This window comes from Oncorhynchus clarkii, chromosome 29, assembly GCF_045791955.1.
Source record: "Oncorhynchus clarkii lewisi isolate Uvic-CL-2024 chromosome 29, UVic_Ocla_1.0, whole genome shotgun sequence".
NCBI classification, from domain to species: domain Eukaryota; kingdom Metazoa; phylum Chordata; class Actinopteri; order Salmoniformes; family Salmonidae; genus Oncorhynchus; species Oncorhynchus clarkii.
This window is the reverse complement of record NC_092175.1, coordinates 12,989,020-13,005,788: the sequence shown is the minus strand read 5'-3', so window position 1 is coordinate 13,005,788 and position 16,769 is coordinate 12,989,020. Positions and strand designations below refer to the sequence as shown.

The 16,769-nt window shown below is 39.8% G+C and overlaps 1 protein-coding gene across 10 annotated transcripts in view; it reads left to right on the top strand.

Annotated features, from left to right (window-relative positions):
* The window catches only part of LOC139388722 (FCH and mu domain containing endocytic adaptor 2), a 96,293-nt gene extending 79,891 nt beyond the window's left edge, over positions 1–16,402 (top strand). For 8 of the 10 annotated variants that reach the window (XM_071135587.1, XM_071135589.1, XM_071135582.1 and 5 more), the window contains 5 exons: positions 3,888–4,043; positions 4,942–5,074; positions 5,418–5,617; positions 12,269–12,498; positions 12,837–16,402. In XM_071135587.1, coding sequence (XP_070991688.1) covers positions 3,888–4,043; positions 4,942–5,074; positions 5,418–5,617; positions 12,269–12,498; positions 12,837–12,859 — 742 coding nt within the window. In that variant the 3' untranslated portion in view covers positions 12,860–16,402. The remainder of the gene's footprint in view (positions 1–3,887; positions 4,044–4,941; positions 5,075–5,417; positions 5,618–12,268; positions 12,499–12,836) is intronic. The other 2 variants (XM_071135584.1, XM_071135588.1) reach the window with 1 other exon arrangement.
* The last annotated feature ends 367 nt before the right edge of the window (positions 16,403–16,769 follow it).

Below are 16,769 nucleotides of genomic sequence, written 5' to 3'. Positions count from 1 at the left end.
TTTGAGTTAACACTCTGCTGTGCCGCTCAGGTGCATAGTGAAGAGCACAGGTTTAACAATAGAACCCGCTAGGCTAGATAGAGAACGTTTCCGGGCGTCCTCTTTAGCATACGCATCAGATGCATATCAACCCGCAGGCCAAATTATTTGCAATAAACATAAGCACCAATGCTTATGATCACGATTAGGTTATTATTGGAGTAAGGTGTGTTGGCGGGGGCAAACTGTGACACCAATCAGGCCCTCGATGACTGGAATTGCCCAAGACAAAGGAGATGATTGTGGACTACAGGAAAATGAGGACCGAGCACGCCCCCATTCTCATCGACGGGACTGCAGTGGAGCAAGTTGAGAGCTTCGAGTTCCTTGGTGTCCACATCACCAACAAATTAACATGGTCCAAGCACACAAAGACAGTCGTGAAGAGGGCACGACAAAACCTATTCCCCCTCAGGAGACTGAAAAGATTTGTCATGGGTCCTCAGATCCTCAAAAGGTTCTACAGCTGCACCATCGAGAGCACTGGTTGCATCACTGCCTGGTATGGCAACTGCTCGGCCTCCGACCACAAGGCACTACAAAGGGTAGTGCGAACGGGGCCAAGCTTCCTGCCATCCAGGACCTCTATACCAGGCGGTGTCAGAAGAAGGCCCTGAAAATTGTCAGATTCCAGCCACCCTAGTCATAGACTGTTCTCTCTGCTACTGCACGACAAGCGGTACCAGAGCGCCAAGTCTAGGTCCAAGAGGCTTCTAAACAGCTTCTACCCCCAAGCCATAAGACTCCTGAACACCTAATCAAATGGCTACCCAGACTATTTGCATTGCCCCTCCCCCTCTTTTACACCGCGGCTACTCTTTGTTGTTATCATCTATGCATAGTCACTTTAATAACTCTACCTACATGTACAGTTTAAGTCGGAAGTTTACATACACTTAGGTTGGTTAAAGCTATTTGTGGAGTGGTTTTTCAACCACTCCACAAATGGCTTGTTAACAAACTATAGTTTTGACAAGTCGTTTAGGACATCTACTTTGTGCATGACACAAGTCATTTTTCCAACAATTGTTTACAGACAGATTATTTCACTTATAATTCACTGTATCACAATTCCAGTGGGTCAGAAGTTTACATACACTAAGTTGACTGTGCCTTTAAACAGCTTGGAAATTCCAGAAAATTATGTCATGGCTTTAGAAGCTTCTGATAGGCTAATTGACATCATTTGAGTCAATTGGTGGTGTACCTGTGGATGTATTTCAAGGCCTATCTTCAAACTCAGTGCCTCTTTGCTTTACATCATGGGAAAATCTAAAGAAATCAGCCAAGACCTCAGAAAAACAATTGTATACCTCCACAAGTCTGATTCATCCTTGGGACCAATATCCAAACGCCTGAAGGTAACACGTTCATCTGTACAAACAATAGTATGCAAGTATAAACAGGGGACCACGCTGCCGTCATACCGCTCAGGAAGGAGACGCGTTCTGTCTCCTAGAGATGAACGTACTTTGGTTCGAAAAGGGCAAATCAATCCCAGAACAACAGCAAAAGACCTTGTGAAGATGCTGGAGGAAACGGTGCAAAAGAGTCTATATCCACAGTAAAACAAGTCCTATATCGACATAACCTGAAAGGCCACTCAGCAATGAAGAAGCTACTGCTCCAAAACCACCATTAAAAAGCCAGCAACTGCAAATGGGGACAAAGATTGTACTTTTTTGATAAATGTCCTCTGGTCTGATGAAACAAAAATAGAACTGTTTGGCCATAATGACCATCGTTATGTTTGGAGGACAAAGGGGGAGGCTTGCAACCCGAAGAACACCATCCCAACCGTGAAGCACGGGGGTGGCAGCATCATGTTGTGGGGGTGCTTTGCTGCAGGAGGGACTGGTGCACTTCACAAAATTGATGGCATAATGAGGATGGACAATTACGTGGATATATTGAAGCAACATCTCAAGACATCAGTCAGGAAGTTAAAGCTTGGGTCTTGGGTCTAAAGCTTGGGTCTAAATTGATCTTCTATATGGACAATGACCCCAAGCATACTTCCAGAGTTGTGGCAAAATGGCTTGAGGACAGCAAAGTCAAGGTATTGGAGTGGACATCACAAAGCCCTGACCTCAATCCTATAGAAAATTTGTGGGCAGAACTGAAAAAGCGTGTGCGAGCAAGGAGGCCGACAAGCCTGTCTCAGTTACGCCAGCTCTGTCAGGAGTGGGCCAAAATTCACCAAACTTTTTGTGGGAAGCTTGTGGAAGGCTATTGAAACTTTTGACCGAAGTTAAACAATTTAAAGGCAATGCTACCAAATACTAATAGAGTCTATGTAAACTTCTGACCCACTGGGAATGTGAAATAAATAATAAATAATACTCTACTATTTTTCTAAAATGTCACATTCTTAAAATAAAGTGGTGATCCTAACTGACCTAAGACAGGGAATTTTTACTTGGATTAAATGTCAGGAATTGTGAAAAACTGAGTTTAAATGTATTTGGCTAAGGTTTATGTAAACTTCTGACTTCAACTGTATGTACATATTACCTGAACTAACTGGTGCTGGTAGTCTCGCTATTGTTATTTTACTGCTGCTCTTTAATTACTTGTTACTTTTATTTCTTATTCTTATCCGTATTTCTTTAAACTGCGTTGTTGGTTAGGGATTCGTAAGTAAGCATTTTATTGTACAACACCTGTTGTGTTCGGTGCATGTTAGTAATAAACTTTGATTTGCTAAATAGTGCATAAACAATTATAAAGGATGTGGAAATCTATCCATGACAAGATATAAAAACAATCGTTATTTGTTTGGATAGAGTCAAGGATAAGTTTTGTAATGTTCTACAAAGTCGTCGTGAAAAACATATAGCTTATTTTCGTTCCCTACAATAAAACATTACAGTGTAATTAATACATTTGATACATTTTATTTGTAGATTTGATTGGCAATGGAGTTATAGTAAGTAATACAGTTAAGTTTCAGCTTCTTTTGACAATGTAGAAAGTAAAAGATAATATAACCAGGTGGTTATCTCTCTCCGTCACCGATATGGAGTACAGCTCCGCTGGTATGTTTTGCGCAGAGGGCGGCAGCTCCCTACTCTCTTTGTTCAAGGTTCCCGAGCAGGCTAGTCTTCTTTGCAATCAACTTGTCTGCCAGGGAAATTGATGTGAAGAAGTTGTCCGTTGTCACTGCCTTTGCCCATGTAACGCTCTGAGTCTCAAAACCACAGGCTCAAACAGTCGATCACCCGCTGGCCTGGATTCATCTTTCCCCAGATATGGAAAGCCATTGAGCAAGTACTTGGATTCGACATCGGCGGCCTACCAAAACTTGGGTCCAGTTTGTTGGCCATGTATTGGGTGAAATGGCACCGAGAATTGGTTTTGGAATAGTTGCTCATCAACAGTTTTATATTCTCTCCTGGCAATGCAGTTCTTCACACAACATTTCCAGGTGTCTGAGACGGCAGTGATCTTGGTCCGCCTGCACGCGTGTTTGGTATCCTCGCCATCAAAATGCAGGTGTCTCTCAATCTCTCTGAAGCGGTTGCGTGGCATGGTCTCTTGGGGAAAAAAAGTTAACCTCAAACCTATCAGATCAAATTGATATGAGTGCAATAAATGCTTTGAGTTCATGCATAGACATGTCCCACGTACTGTTTCCTTTTCTGTGCGCATCCGCGGCAGTATAATCTCTGATGTGCTGTAACATCCGCATGTCACTTGAACAAAACTTTCCAGTGTGGTGGCAATTTGTCTCTTTGCGTGAGCTGTAGGGCCTGCTCTCTTTCTTTGCTGCTTTTCTCATCTGTGTGGTGTGGTGAAGATCACAGGTTTAACCCTTTACGTGCTGCTCTCCTTCACTCTCTATCTAGGTGCATAGTAAAGATCACTGGTGACATGACCCTGTCCTTCCCCATGGGTATCATCAAGGTGTTCACCAGTAACCCCTCCCCTGCCGTGCTCACCTTCAAACTGAAGAGCACGTCCAAACTGGAGCAGATCCTCCCCAACCAGACACTACTGTTCAGGTGAGTGGAGAAATTTCAACATTCTGATAATGTTTTATTCACAGTTGATATGGTTAACATAAACATTCATACAATGTTTTAATGAACCTGATTGATGTGTGGTTACCATACAGGACCATAGAGAATCATTCAGCTATATCAGTAATGACCAGATTCCAATACAGGTGTGTGCACGTTTGGACCCAAAGAAAGGCTATAACACTGGTTGAACACCAGTGGACAAGACTGGAGCATATCAGGGTGGCAGCCCATAGAGAGAGAGAGGTGTTGAGGGGAGGGAGGGGATAGTGGTGGTGGGGTAATGAGGGGAAACCTAGCTTGCGTCATTGAGGGGAAATTCTATTAGCATCGGTCATAAACCTATCATTATCCTGACAGCGAACTATTTTCCACCATTCCTCTTCAGACATCAGGTTCTCAACAGGCCATGTCTAGAGGAGTGTTACGTCAACTCTCAACAAGCGATAATATCACCTCTAAATTGAAGCTTCATGTTGTGTTTTCTCCAGCATAGCCACCATGTGTCTAGCCCTAGCCAACTTATTAGCAGTGAATCATCAGTGGAAAACAGACAGCCACCTGAGAGTCTCTTTGAAGAGTGGATTCCTTTCTTCCCCCAAAGGAGAATAAGATATTTTCTTCCCCGTTTTCTTTCTGTCCTTCTCGGTCTGCTTCATCTGGGTAACTCTGAGTCCACATGGCTGGACTAATTGAATCAAACAGAATTAATTTTTTAATAGCTGGGGGGCAATTAAAGGGTTTCCAAGCTATTGGAGCTTGGTGCAAGTGCGCATGCACACACAGAGCAATGAATACTTGAGTCTCTGATAATTTCCTGTGTGTGTGTGTGTGTGTGTGTGTGTGTGTGTGTGTGTGTGTGTGTGTGTGTGTTATCCAGTGATCCCTCGCAAAGTGACACTAATACCAAGGACTTTTGGTTCAACATGCAAGCTCTCACATCCTACCTCAGGAAAGCATCAGAGCAGAACCCTGCTGCATCCTACTACAATGTGGACATCCTCAAATACCAGGTTAGTCCCAGACTAAATTAAATACTCACTTACTTTAGTATATTAAAAACCCCTACAGTATATACTCCAGAAGTAAAATAAGTTGTACTCAAAATGAAATGTTTATTACCATCAAATTTGTGTTTGTTAATGTATTTATTTCACATATTGTTAGTGTATGAATTGTTTTGGCATCTCTCCAATGATATGATCTTTGCTGTTTTCCTTCTGACCTTATGCTGTGTCACTGGGTGTGCAGGTGTCCTCTAATGGGATCCAGTCAACCTCCCTCTGAACCTGGCAGTGTACTGGAAGTGCACCCCCGCTACCACTGACTTGATCTCTGACCTGTCCCTCTGTCTAGGTGTCCTCTAATGGGATCCAGTCCACCCCTCTGAACCTGGCAGTGTACTGGAAGTGTACCCCCACCACCACTGACCTGAGGCTGGACTACCGTTACAACCCAGAGTCCATGCTCTGCCCCGGCCCTCTTTCCAACGTACAGGTCCTAGTGCCTGTAGACGGAGAGGTCATCAACATGCAGTCCCTGCCCAATGCTGTCTGGTGAGAGAAATGACCAGAGAACATGTGGACAGCAGTACTATTTAGTTTCTATATATTTTATTAACCCCTCCACCCCTCTTCGGAGGACAAATATATTTTAGTTTTTTTACAGCTTTTTTTGCTACATATACATACATTTTACATGCAAATTTAGCATATACATTTTACATAAAAATTTGACAGAAATGGTACTTTTATATTTAAAGCAGTCACATAACAATAATACAATACCAAACTCTTTCATCTCAACCCTCAGCCATTCTCAGACCATCCCACCTATCACCATAGACCACCCTCGTTTGGTTTCCATGTGCCGTATATTTTTCATTGTGCTGTGATGTTTTACATAATTTTTTAACCTTTATAATCATGTAGTATCCACATATTGTGAGCCAAAGTTGAAAACCTTTCCTATGAGTATTATTATATTATTTATTGACTGATGATGGCTTTCCAAATCGCCCAACAATGGTATTTGTAAAGTTAATTTTAAGTGCATGTTGTGTTTTTTCTTTTTTTTTACAATTCCTGAACCTGTGACCAGAAACAAGCTACATCGGGGCAATACCAGAATAAATGATCTATTGATTTTGTCTCTTCGCAGCAAAGTCTACAGAGCTGAGATAGTTGTATGCCCCAAATACAGTGAGGACGAAAAAGTATTTGATCCCCTGCTGATTTTGTAAGTTTGCCCACTGACAGAGAAATGATCCGTCTATAATTTTAATGGTAGGTTTATTTGAACAGTGAGAGACAGAATAACAACAAAAAAATCCAGAAAAACGCATGTCAAAAATTTTATAAATTGATTTTCATTTTAATGAGGGAAATAACTATTTGACCCCCTCTCAATCAGAAAGATTTCTGGCTCCCAGGTGTCTTTTATACAGGTAACTAGCTGAGATTAGGAGCACACTCTTAAACCTGGTGGCTAACTACAAGAAACGTCTGACCTCTGTGATTGTCAACAAGGGTTTTGCCACCAAGTACTAAGTCATGTTTTGCAGAGGGGTCAAATACTTATTTCCCTCATTAAAATGCAAATCAATTTATAACATTTTTGACATGCATTTTTCTGGATTTTTTTGTTGGTATTCTGTCTCTCACTGTTCAAATAAACCTACCATTAAAATGCTAGACTGATAATTTCTTCGTCGGTGGGCAAACGTACAAAATCAGCAGGGGATCAAATACTTTTTTCCCTCACTGTATATAACAATCTGTTGGTGGCAAGAATTTTATAAACTCATCAAAAAAAGAAACGTCCCTTTTTCAGGACCCTGTCTTTCAAAGATAATTCATAAAAATCCAAATAACTTCACAGATTGTAAAGGGTTTTAACACTGTTTCGCATGCTTGTTCAATGAACAATAAACAATTAATGAACATGCACCTGTGGAACTGTCGTTAAGACATTAACAGCTTACAGACAGTAGGCAATTAAGGTCACAGTTATGAAAACTTAGGACACTAAAGAGGCCTTTCTACTGACTCTGAAGAATACCAAAAGCAAGATGCCCAGGGTCCCTGCTCATCTGCGTGAACGTGCCTTAGGCATGCTGTAAGGAGGCATGAGGACTGCAGATGTGGCCAGGGCAAAAAATTGCAATGTCTGTACTGTGAGACGCCTAAGACAGCGCTACAGGGAGACAGGACGAACAGCTGATCGTCCTCGCAGTGGCAGACCACGTGCAACAACACCTGCACAGGATCGGTACATCACACCTGCGGGACAAGAGAAAACAACCTAGATACAGTGCCTTGCGAAAGTATTCGGCCCCCTTGAACTTTGCGACCTTTTGCCACATTTCAGGCTTCAAACATAAAGATATAAAACTGTATTTTTTTGTGAAGAATCAACAACAAGTGGGACACAATCATGAAGTGGAACGACATTTATTGGATATTTCAAACTTTTTTAACAAATCAAAAACTGAAAAATTGGCCGTGCAAAATTATTCAGCCCCCTTAAGTTAATACTTTGTAGCGCCACCTTTTGCTGCGATTACAGCTGTAAGTCGCTTGGGGTATGTCTCTATCAGTTTTCCACATTGAGAGACTGAATTTTTTTGCAAAACAGCTCGAGCTCAGTGAGGTTGGATGGAGAGCATTTGTGAGCAGCAGTTTTCAGTTCTTTCCACAGATTCTCGATTGGATTCAGGTCTGGACTTTGACTTGGCCATTCTAACACCTGGATATGTTTATTTTTGAACCATTCCATTGTAGATTTTGCTTTATGTTTTGGATCATTGTCTTGTTGGAAGACAAATCTTCGTCCCAGTCTCAGGTCTTTTGCAGACTCCATCAGGTTTTCTTCCAGAATGGTCCTGTATTTGGCTCCATCCATCGTCCCATCAATTTTAACCATCTTCCCTGTCCCTGCTGAAGAAAAGCAGGCCCAAACCATGATGCTGCCACCACCATGTTTGACAGTGGGGATGGTGTGTTCAGGGTGATGAGCTGTGTTGCTTTTACGCCAAACATAACGTTTTGCATTGTTGCCAAAAAGTTCAATTTTGGTTTCATCTGACCAGAGCACCTTCTTCCACATGTTTGGTGTGTCTCCCAGGTGGCTTGTAGCAAACTTTAAACAACACTTTTTATGGATATCTTTAAGAAATGGCTTTCTTCTTGCCACTCTTCCATAAAGGCCAGATTTGTGCAATATACGACTGATTTGTTGTCCTATGGACAGAGTCTCCCACCTCAGCTGTAGATCTCTGCAGTTCATCCAGAGTGATCATGGGCCTCTTGGCTGCATCTCTGATCAGTCTTCTCTTTGTATGAGCTGAAAGTTTAGAGGGACGGCCAGGTCTTGGTAGATTTGCAGTGGTCTGATACTCCTTCCATTTCAATATTATCGCTTGCACAGTGCTCCTTGGGATGTTTAAAGATTGGGAAATCTTTTTGTATCCAAATCCGGCTTTAAACTTCTTCACAACAGTATCTCGGACCTGCCTGGTGTGTTCCTTGTTCTTCATGATGCTCTCTGCGCTTTTAACGGACCTCTGAGACTATCACAGTGCAGGTGCATTTATACGGAGACTTGATTACACACAGGTGGATTGTATTTATCATCATTAGTCATTTAGGTCAACATTGGATCATTCAGAGATCCTCACTGAACTTCTGGAGAGAGTTTGCTGCACTGAAAGTAAAGGGGCTAAATCATTTTGCACGCCCAATTTTTCAGTTTTTGATTTGTTAAAAAAGTTTGAAATATCCAATAAATGTCGTTCCACTTCATGATTGTGTCCCACTTGTTGTTGATTCTTCACAAAAAAATACAGTTTTATATCTTTATGTTTGAAGCCTGAAATGTGGCAAAAGGTCGCAAAGTTCAAGGGGGCCGAATACTTTCGCAAGGCACTGTATATCGCAAGACCAGTCCTTTTTTAAAATGTCCATTACATGCAAGACATATTTCATGTAGTCCTCATATTGTATTGTATTCCGACAAAAAAAAGGAGGAAGGAAAAAGGAACATAGATTCTAACGGCCGCTAATGACTGCAAGTAAAAATGTGTCTTAGGCATCACACTGCCCATAAAGGAATAGCCAAGTTTAACTTACAATCGACTCTGACACAGCCATGGCACGATAGCCAAGAATACATGCTTTACTGACAATCAATCCAGAGCGAGTAAACCTGTAAAACCAACCCTCTCTCCACAGATACACGTTTTTATTCCAGGGTCGTTGCTCTATCACCTCGGCTGTTTTACACATAGGCCTATATCATTAGGCTCAATAATATAAAAGGTAGCATAAATGGCTTATATAGAAATATAATATACCTATCTCTCCCTTAGGGAAGTGCTTCCATAAGCCAGTGATTGTGTTAGTTCTACCTTTGACTTCAATGAGTTTATCCGTCTTAACCAGCCCGCCACACACTAATAGAAACAACAACCCTGTAGACAATACCTACTCCATTTGCCGGGGGTATCGGAACAATAATCATTCTTTAAATTTTTTATATTGAGATGTATATTTTAAATGTAAAAGGGTTAATAACACCAATTATTTTAGGATCGTATAGGACTATTCCAATAGAGAACCTAGGCAGGTTTTTAGTTCTATAATAATTTAGCCTTATAATAAATCTATTAATATTTATTACGTTTTATCTTAAAAGCTAATCAAGAACCGCACTATATAACAGCTTTTAAGTCATAATATACCCGACCTCTACAATTAGGCCATATCATATCAAACTAAAAAAAAACAACCTTGGTATTTCTAATGTTCAATCTTCAAATTGAATAAATAAACAATCAGAAAGAAAAAAGATCAGCCTTACCCAACTTCGCCTTCCCCTGAATCAAAACCTGATACTACATCCAAAGTTCCATATTGCCTAAATAGAAAAAGTTCATCATACCCATTCTGCATTACCACAAGTCCAACCTTATTTTAAGTCCACATAGTCCACGGTTCCATACTGTATGAAAAAGACAAATAAAAGTCGTTCATGTAAAAAACAAATCAATCAAATCAAATGTTATTAGTCACAGGTGCCGAATACAACAGGTGTAGAACTTACAGTGACATGCTTACTTACGAGCCCCTTAACCGACAGTGCAGTTTAAAAAAATACGGATAAGAGATAAAAGTAACAAGTAATTAAAGAGGGGTATATATACAGGGGTATATAGCCGGTACAGAGTCAATGTGTGGGGGCACCGGTTAGTTGAATCCATATGTTTACTGTGTAATGCGGTGCAAATATGTATCTGGAAACTTATTCAACAGGAGGTAGCTATCACTCACAGCCACGTTGTAATCTTTGAGTCCTTGAACATTTGGTTGTTGACATATAATTTATCGACCACTAGACAAACATTCTGCTTCTCTGCTCGGAGCCTTTTGAAAGTGGGGTACAGGGCACGTCGTCTCACCACTATTTCATGAGGAAATTGTTCATTAATAGAGAACGGGGTGTTCTTCCCTACCCTGTTGTAGTAACTAGGCAATTTTCATGTTGTAGTGGGTTAGCATAGCTACGATCGGACGGGGCCTTCCCTCTGCTCTGCCACCGAAACGGTTTCCACCTGTTTGTCCGTCATCTTGAGATTACGTTTCATGAACACCTTGACTTTTTTCTTTATGCCCATTATAACAATTATAACAATATTATTTTTCATACTTCTGCACTTTAGATCAAGTAATTCGACTTTCATTGTTTTATCATACCAGAGCCTCTCTGTAGTGTCTTGGAGTCCACGGTAGCTTTCAATATCTTATTTTCTGCTCGTATTTCTTCCAGCATTTTATTACTGTAATCCATTCCTGTTTTTAAGGCCTCAACCTCCCGCAGTAGCCCATGCAATAGATCCAGTTTTTTTTAACTGCTTGCTCATACTTGTAAGCAATGCTCCATCTTCTGGAGACATAGTTATAAAAACGTCCCCCTCCAATGTTACATTTGGAATTTTAGACGGCTTCTCTTCAGTTTCGCTCGCAGAACTCGATTAAAGGTCTTCTCTTGTTTGCTTCTTTTTCGAGCATATCAAAATGCTGATCAATAAGTAGCTCCAGATTCTCTATATTATCCAGAATGTTTGTTTCATAGTTATCAGCTAATCCTCAATTTTTGTGATGAATTCATGGGACAAGCTGTTCCTACCACGCTGCCACCTGCCAGTCATTGATGCTTTGATATATTGCTTGCTTGATTGATTCGAATTGACTGACTCTTATTGGTAAATTTGATTTTCCATGACAAAAACAGACCACAACAGTCAAGACAGCACAGCACTGGCATCAGCTGTGAGCACATGGTTAATGTTGTACTGTACTTATCGCTAGCATTACATGTGTTTTTTGTTGTTGTATATCTGTAGTAATAGCAGTGTTTCATCTAGGATTTTTTTATGGAGTGGGGGTAGAGGTAGAGGCGAGGGTGGGGTCTTCCTGAATGACTGTGAGGTCATTTTTTTAAAACATTTTTTAAAAGGACATTCCTACTCCAAAATGCATGAACATTTAATTATGTTCTCTTTGAAATTCATTTATTTTTACCACATTTGAAATTCGAGGGCTGTTTTAATTGTATTTCTTGAACTCAATGACATCACCAGCCAATTCTATATTAACCCACAAAGAATTTAGCTAGCTTAACATTACTGCTTCTTAGCTAACAATTATTACCTGTGTCTATTGGCTACACATCCAGGATTACACGCTAGCTAGCTAGTTACCTTGGAGGTTTCTCGGACGATCTGATGAGAATCTGAAGATATGTAACTTTGCAACTTGTCACTCATTGCATTCTGAAAGTATTCAGACCCCTTGACTTCTTCCACATTTTGTGACGTTACCGCCTTATTCTGAAATGTATAAAATATTTTTTTTCCCTCATCAATCTATACACAATACCCCATAATGACAAAGCGAAAACAGGTTTCTAGAATTTTTTTCCCATCATTTTTGAAAATAACAAACAGAAATACTTTATGTACATAAGTATTCTCAGACCCTTTGCTATGAGACTCACAATTGACCTTTTTTTGTCCGTGGTGGCAACGATTTAAAAATGAATGAATTTAGGGGAAACACTGAATAGTGTATCTCTGTTTGTCATGTCTCTATGGTAGAGTGGAAGTGCAACTGCTTGTGTAAGATACTACTTTCATCTCTTTCCACCAGGAACTCAGAGCTGAATAAGTCTCTATGGAAGCTGAGTGATATCTCAGAGAAGTCTGATAATGAAGGCTCGGGGTCTCTGAGGGCTAAGTTTGAGCTGTCGGACGGCCCGTCCACCCCAACCACCCTGGCTGTGCAGTTTATGAGCGAGGGGAGCACGCTGTCAGGGGTGGACATGGAGCTGTTGGGAGCCGGGTACAGACTGTCCCTCAACAAGAAGAGGTTTGCCACAGGTATGTATAGGACCAAGATCTAGACACAGAATCTGACACCTGATAAAGACTTCTGCAGCCGAAACATATGGGTGCAGGAGTAAAGCAAAGGAGCATATAACATGTATGGTAGATTTTCTTTCCTACTCACCACATAATCTATTCTTAGATCTATTCTTAGATCTATTCTATTCTTAGATCTATTCTTAGATCTATTCTTAGATCTATTCTTAGATCTAATCTATTCTTCTTTGTATCTGTTGTGACTTGAGGTGAAGAAACTCCCTTTTGGTTAGTCAAATGTGAATGATGTGGTCTATACTGGGGTCTAATGTCTGTGTTGTTCCTTATTCTCCTAGGTCGTTACATGGCAGACTGTTGAGTCGGCACACCGGCCTGGACCCCCAAGCACAACGGCTCTATTGAAAGTTTTTATTTTCAATAGTTTAGTCTTTTTTGTCATATTTATGGAAAGGGAGGGTTAGAGGGGAGAGGTGCAAGCGAATACAACAGGTTTTTGTGACACATCCAGACATTTTGTAAACCGTCTTAATATTATGTCCTAATGGACCCATCTGTCCCCGGGAAGAGATAAGAGAGCTTCTTACTGCAGTAAAGCAGCACTGAGTATTGAACACTGTTTTTTTTAAATAATAAAATCAAAATAAACGTTGGGCTGTCAGGAAATGTAAAGGTATAGATATTGAGAAGTGTAATGCTTTCTGATTTAATTCAGACTTTTATAAAGTCAGAATCGTAGTGTTTTGTTATGTATAGGTGACAATGTATGGCTTATATATAAATATATATATATTATATCAACAACAACAAAAAAATGGGAAAAAAAGTCAGCACTAACAATCTTTCCGGACATTTTATTTTCTCCTTTGTAAATGTTCTGTGTATTCCACTGAAGCTCTTGAGTAACAAAGATTTTGTGTAAAACAGTGAGAAGAGAAGACGTGAGTAGAGGAGTAGAAAGGCCAAACTATCTTCCCTCACCCCCTCTCCTTCTCTTCTCCAGTCGAAATACGGTCGCTGAGTATTGTACTTTGCAAGACTTAACTCGAGATCTCTTTTTACAGATTTTTTTTTTCTGGGCTCTTTCTATTCTGATTGTGTGCAATGAAGAAATTGAAGTAGAAGCTGTCTTAACTAAACAGCTTCTCTATAACTGTCATAGCACAAGCTTAATTGGTTGTATGTTGCTTCAGACAACCATACAAAGTACATTTTAAATGTTCTCGTTCAAAGGCAAAAAACAATTTGTGTGCTGCACGTTTCGTCACAATATTGTTTTGAACATTGGTTTTTAGGACTGATGTCCAACTTGATCATTCCACTCAATGCATTGTCAATTGGTGCTGATGAATACTTAATCAAAAGTGCATTACAGTGGCTTGGAAATATAAATACATTACTAAAGAAGGAAAATAATTCGTAGGAAAACCTTTTGTCAACATTTTGATCTTGCTATATTGACTTTAGATGTAGTGTAATGTTTGCTGGCTAGCTAAGATTGAGAGGAATCCACCGGATGGCTAACGTTAGCATTGCTAGCTAACAACATTTCCATCTGCATAAAGTACATTTGACAACATCATAATGATGGCAAAGTTGTTTCTTACTAAATATTTGCCTACTTTAGAAATGTCCTCGTATTTCCATAGTATTTCCATAGTGTAATTTAGACAAAACACTCATTAGCCCCCATTCAAAGTCATTAGCCCACATTCTACTTTTGGGTATCAATATGGCTGTGACGTCTAGAACATTGATAACAATGGCAATGACACGGCCGAGTGACAGGCGCAACCCATACTGAACTGACCTCAGTGCCTCTTCTTACTGTGGATAAATTCATTGAGAAACGTGCCTATCTTTTCTTTCTGCCCTTTTGTATGTTAAAAAACACTGATAACAAAAAAGAAAGCACTAGTCTTGTGCCAGTTGTTGTTTTATAATAGTACTGTTTTTGGACATTAAAAGGAAAATGCCTCCAGTTTCTACACCAGTCAAACCCAAAGGCATCTGTCTTCCAGAAACCACTGATCCAGTGGACTCATTGTCTCAGTTCGCTCTTTGCTACGATGTCATCTTTGAAAGTCTTTTCTATCTGGGGTATTTTTCTCTCTTTGATCAGAGAGAGATCTTTGTTCCCAAAAAGCCTTCTGTCTATTTAAGAGCACTGGACAGCCTACTGACCTAGCTTCTTAATCAAAATCAGGCCAAATCAATTCTAGAAATGCCTTAAGAAAATATACCTTGACATCTGTTGATGACGGTAATAAAATGCTACCCAGTTGGGATAGGTTACATACTGTAACTGCCATGTTTGCCTGTGAGGAGAGAGACAGACAAAGGTTCTTGGTGCTGACTCGATGTCATACTGAGTGATTCATTCTTGCCTTATATACCAATGGAGGACCAGTATCTAGATGGGCTACATCTCCTAGATGGAGGGATATGCATGCACGTTATGTAGCAGTTAGTTCTATCAATATCACAAACATGTTTTTGTATGCCTTTTTCATCCAACGCCTCCTCCCCAAAACCATTGTTTTGACATAGGTAAAAGATCAGTACTGTAATGTCATTACAAACATTGATAATGGGCACATCAGCAACACTGTGATTGTGAACTATTTTCTAAAGGCCCCTCTAGGCATTGTAGATTACTTCAATACTAGATTTGTACTGTTACTGTCCATCCTGTATGTGGCCATCTGACCACTGTATCCTTGTAGACACCTGGTATTTGGAACAGTTAGGGTTTGATACTGTTAACATTCTTGCTGCTTCTGAAATGACAGCCTATGCCCCAGTTCAATTATTTTGTTTAATAGTAGTGCACTATGGAATAGTGTGCCATTTCAGAGGCACTATGAGTAGATCTGGTTAATCCAAGCCTTTCGCTTACTTGTATAAAAAGATGCCTTTCATCACATCGCATCGCTTACTAGTTAATATGTGATCCGCCCATAGAGATAAATAGAGGACTCATCTCCATATATCCATCTAGACTCCTCTCTATCTATCTCTATGCATCTCTGTATCCAACCTATCCTCAAAATGAAACTGTTCAGTACAACAACAAAATACTTAGTCCATGTGGCCACAGAATTTAATAACTATGAGAAAGAAGTAATTATTGTTTAACAATGTTGATGTTTAAAATATTATTTGTTTTGTACACAGTACGATTCGGTCAAGATTTCGTTTTGTAAGGGCATGGATTCATCTGAATCACCACTGTTTTATTGGACATTTTTAAATTGTATGTACAATTTTTTTTAAAGGTGAGATTTGCAACCTTCAATAGTATTGTAGAGGCAGATACTTACTTTAGTTGTATGATGGGTAAAATAATACACAAAAAAACTCAACATTTATTTAAATCTCTTCAAGAACACTATATGACACCATACTGTCCCAACCAAATGATGTGAGGTTATCTGAATGGAGTTTACTAAACTAAAGCATTATCATGCAAAACAAATGTAGCAGGTGAGGAACGTTTAGAGAGGAACAACGTATTTCTGTGGCGTTCTCCTTTAAACAGCACAGGCTACTCTCGATTCACCCCTTCGATCAGAGAAACCCCACACAGAAACGGGAATATATATGCAACGTATAATTAGCAAGCTGGTTCTTGCTGTCTCTACATAACACCCTGTGATTTTTTTTTTGGGGGGGGGGGGGGGGAGCTTGTCATCATGGTAATTCTTTGTATGTATGTCTGTCAAAAAGGATAGTTAAAAAAGCAAAATTGTGTGTATATGATTTCTCATGAAATGTACATTTTTACAAATATCTCAGCCACTTTTTTCTGTTCTTCTCTTCATGATCGATCTCAATATGCCTCTATTAAATGTGTAATATATGAATACATACATGTGTATATAAAAATGACTACTTAAAATGGTGTCTTTTGTATGTTGTTTTTTTCTTCCTGTGCACCTGTGTGAATCATCTAGATTCTAAATGTAGATCCTAAATTCATGATGATGCCTTATAAGGCTATTGTCAAAGGGAGATCATTCAGAGATCGCTATCATGTCAAAAAGAAAATCAGACATGAACCCTTTGTCAACTAAAGGTAAATTCATAACTAGGTCACTATGTGCAAGAACAATCTAAGGGACACACTTGCATAATATTGCTTTTTAAGAGATGACGGTTGATTTCTAGGTTGAGATAGAGCCTCTATTTAGGTCTGATTTGAGTTTGGGGATCTCAACAAGCCCAGGCTCTGAATGAAAAACAGGGTGATGAGACCTTGTTAGTATGAA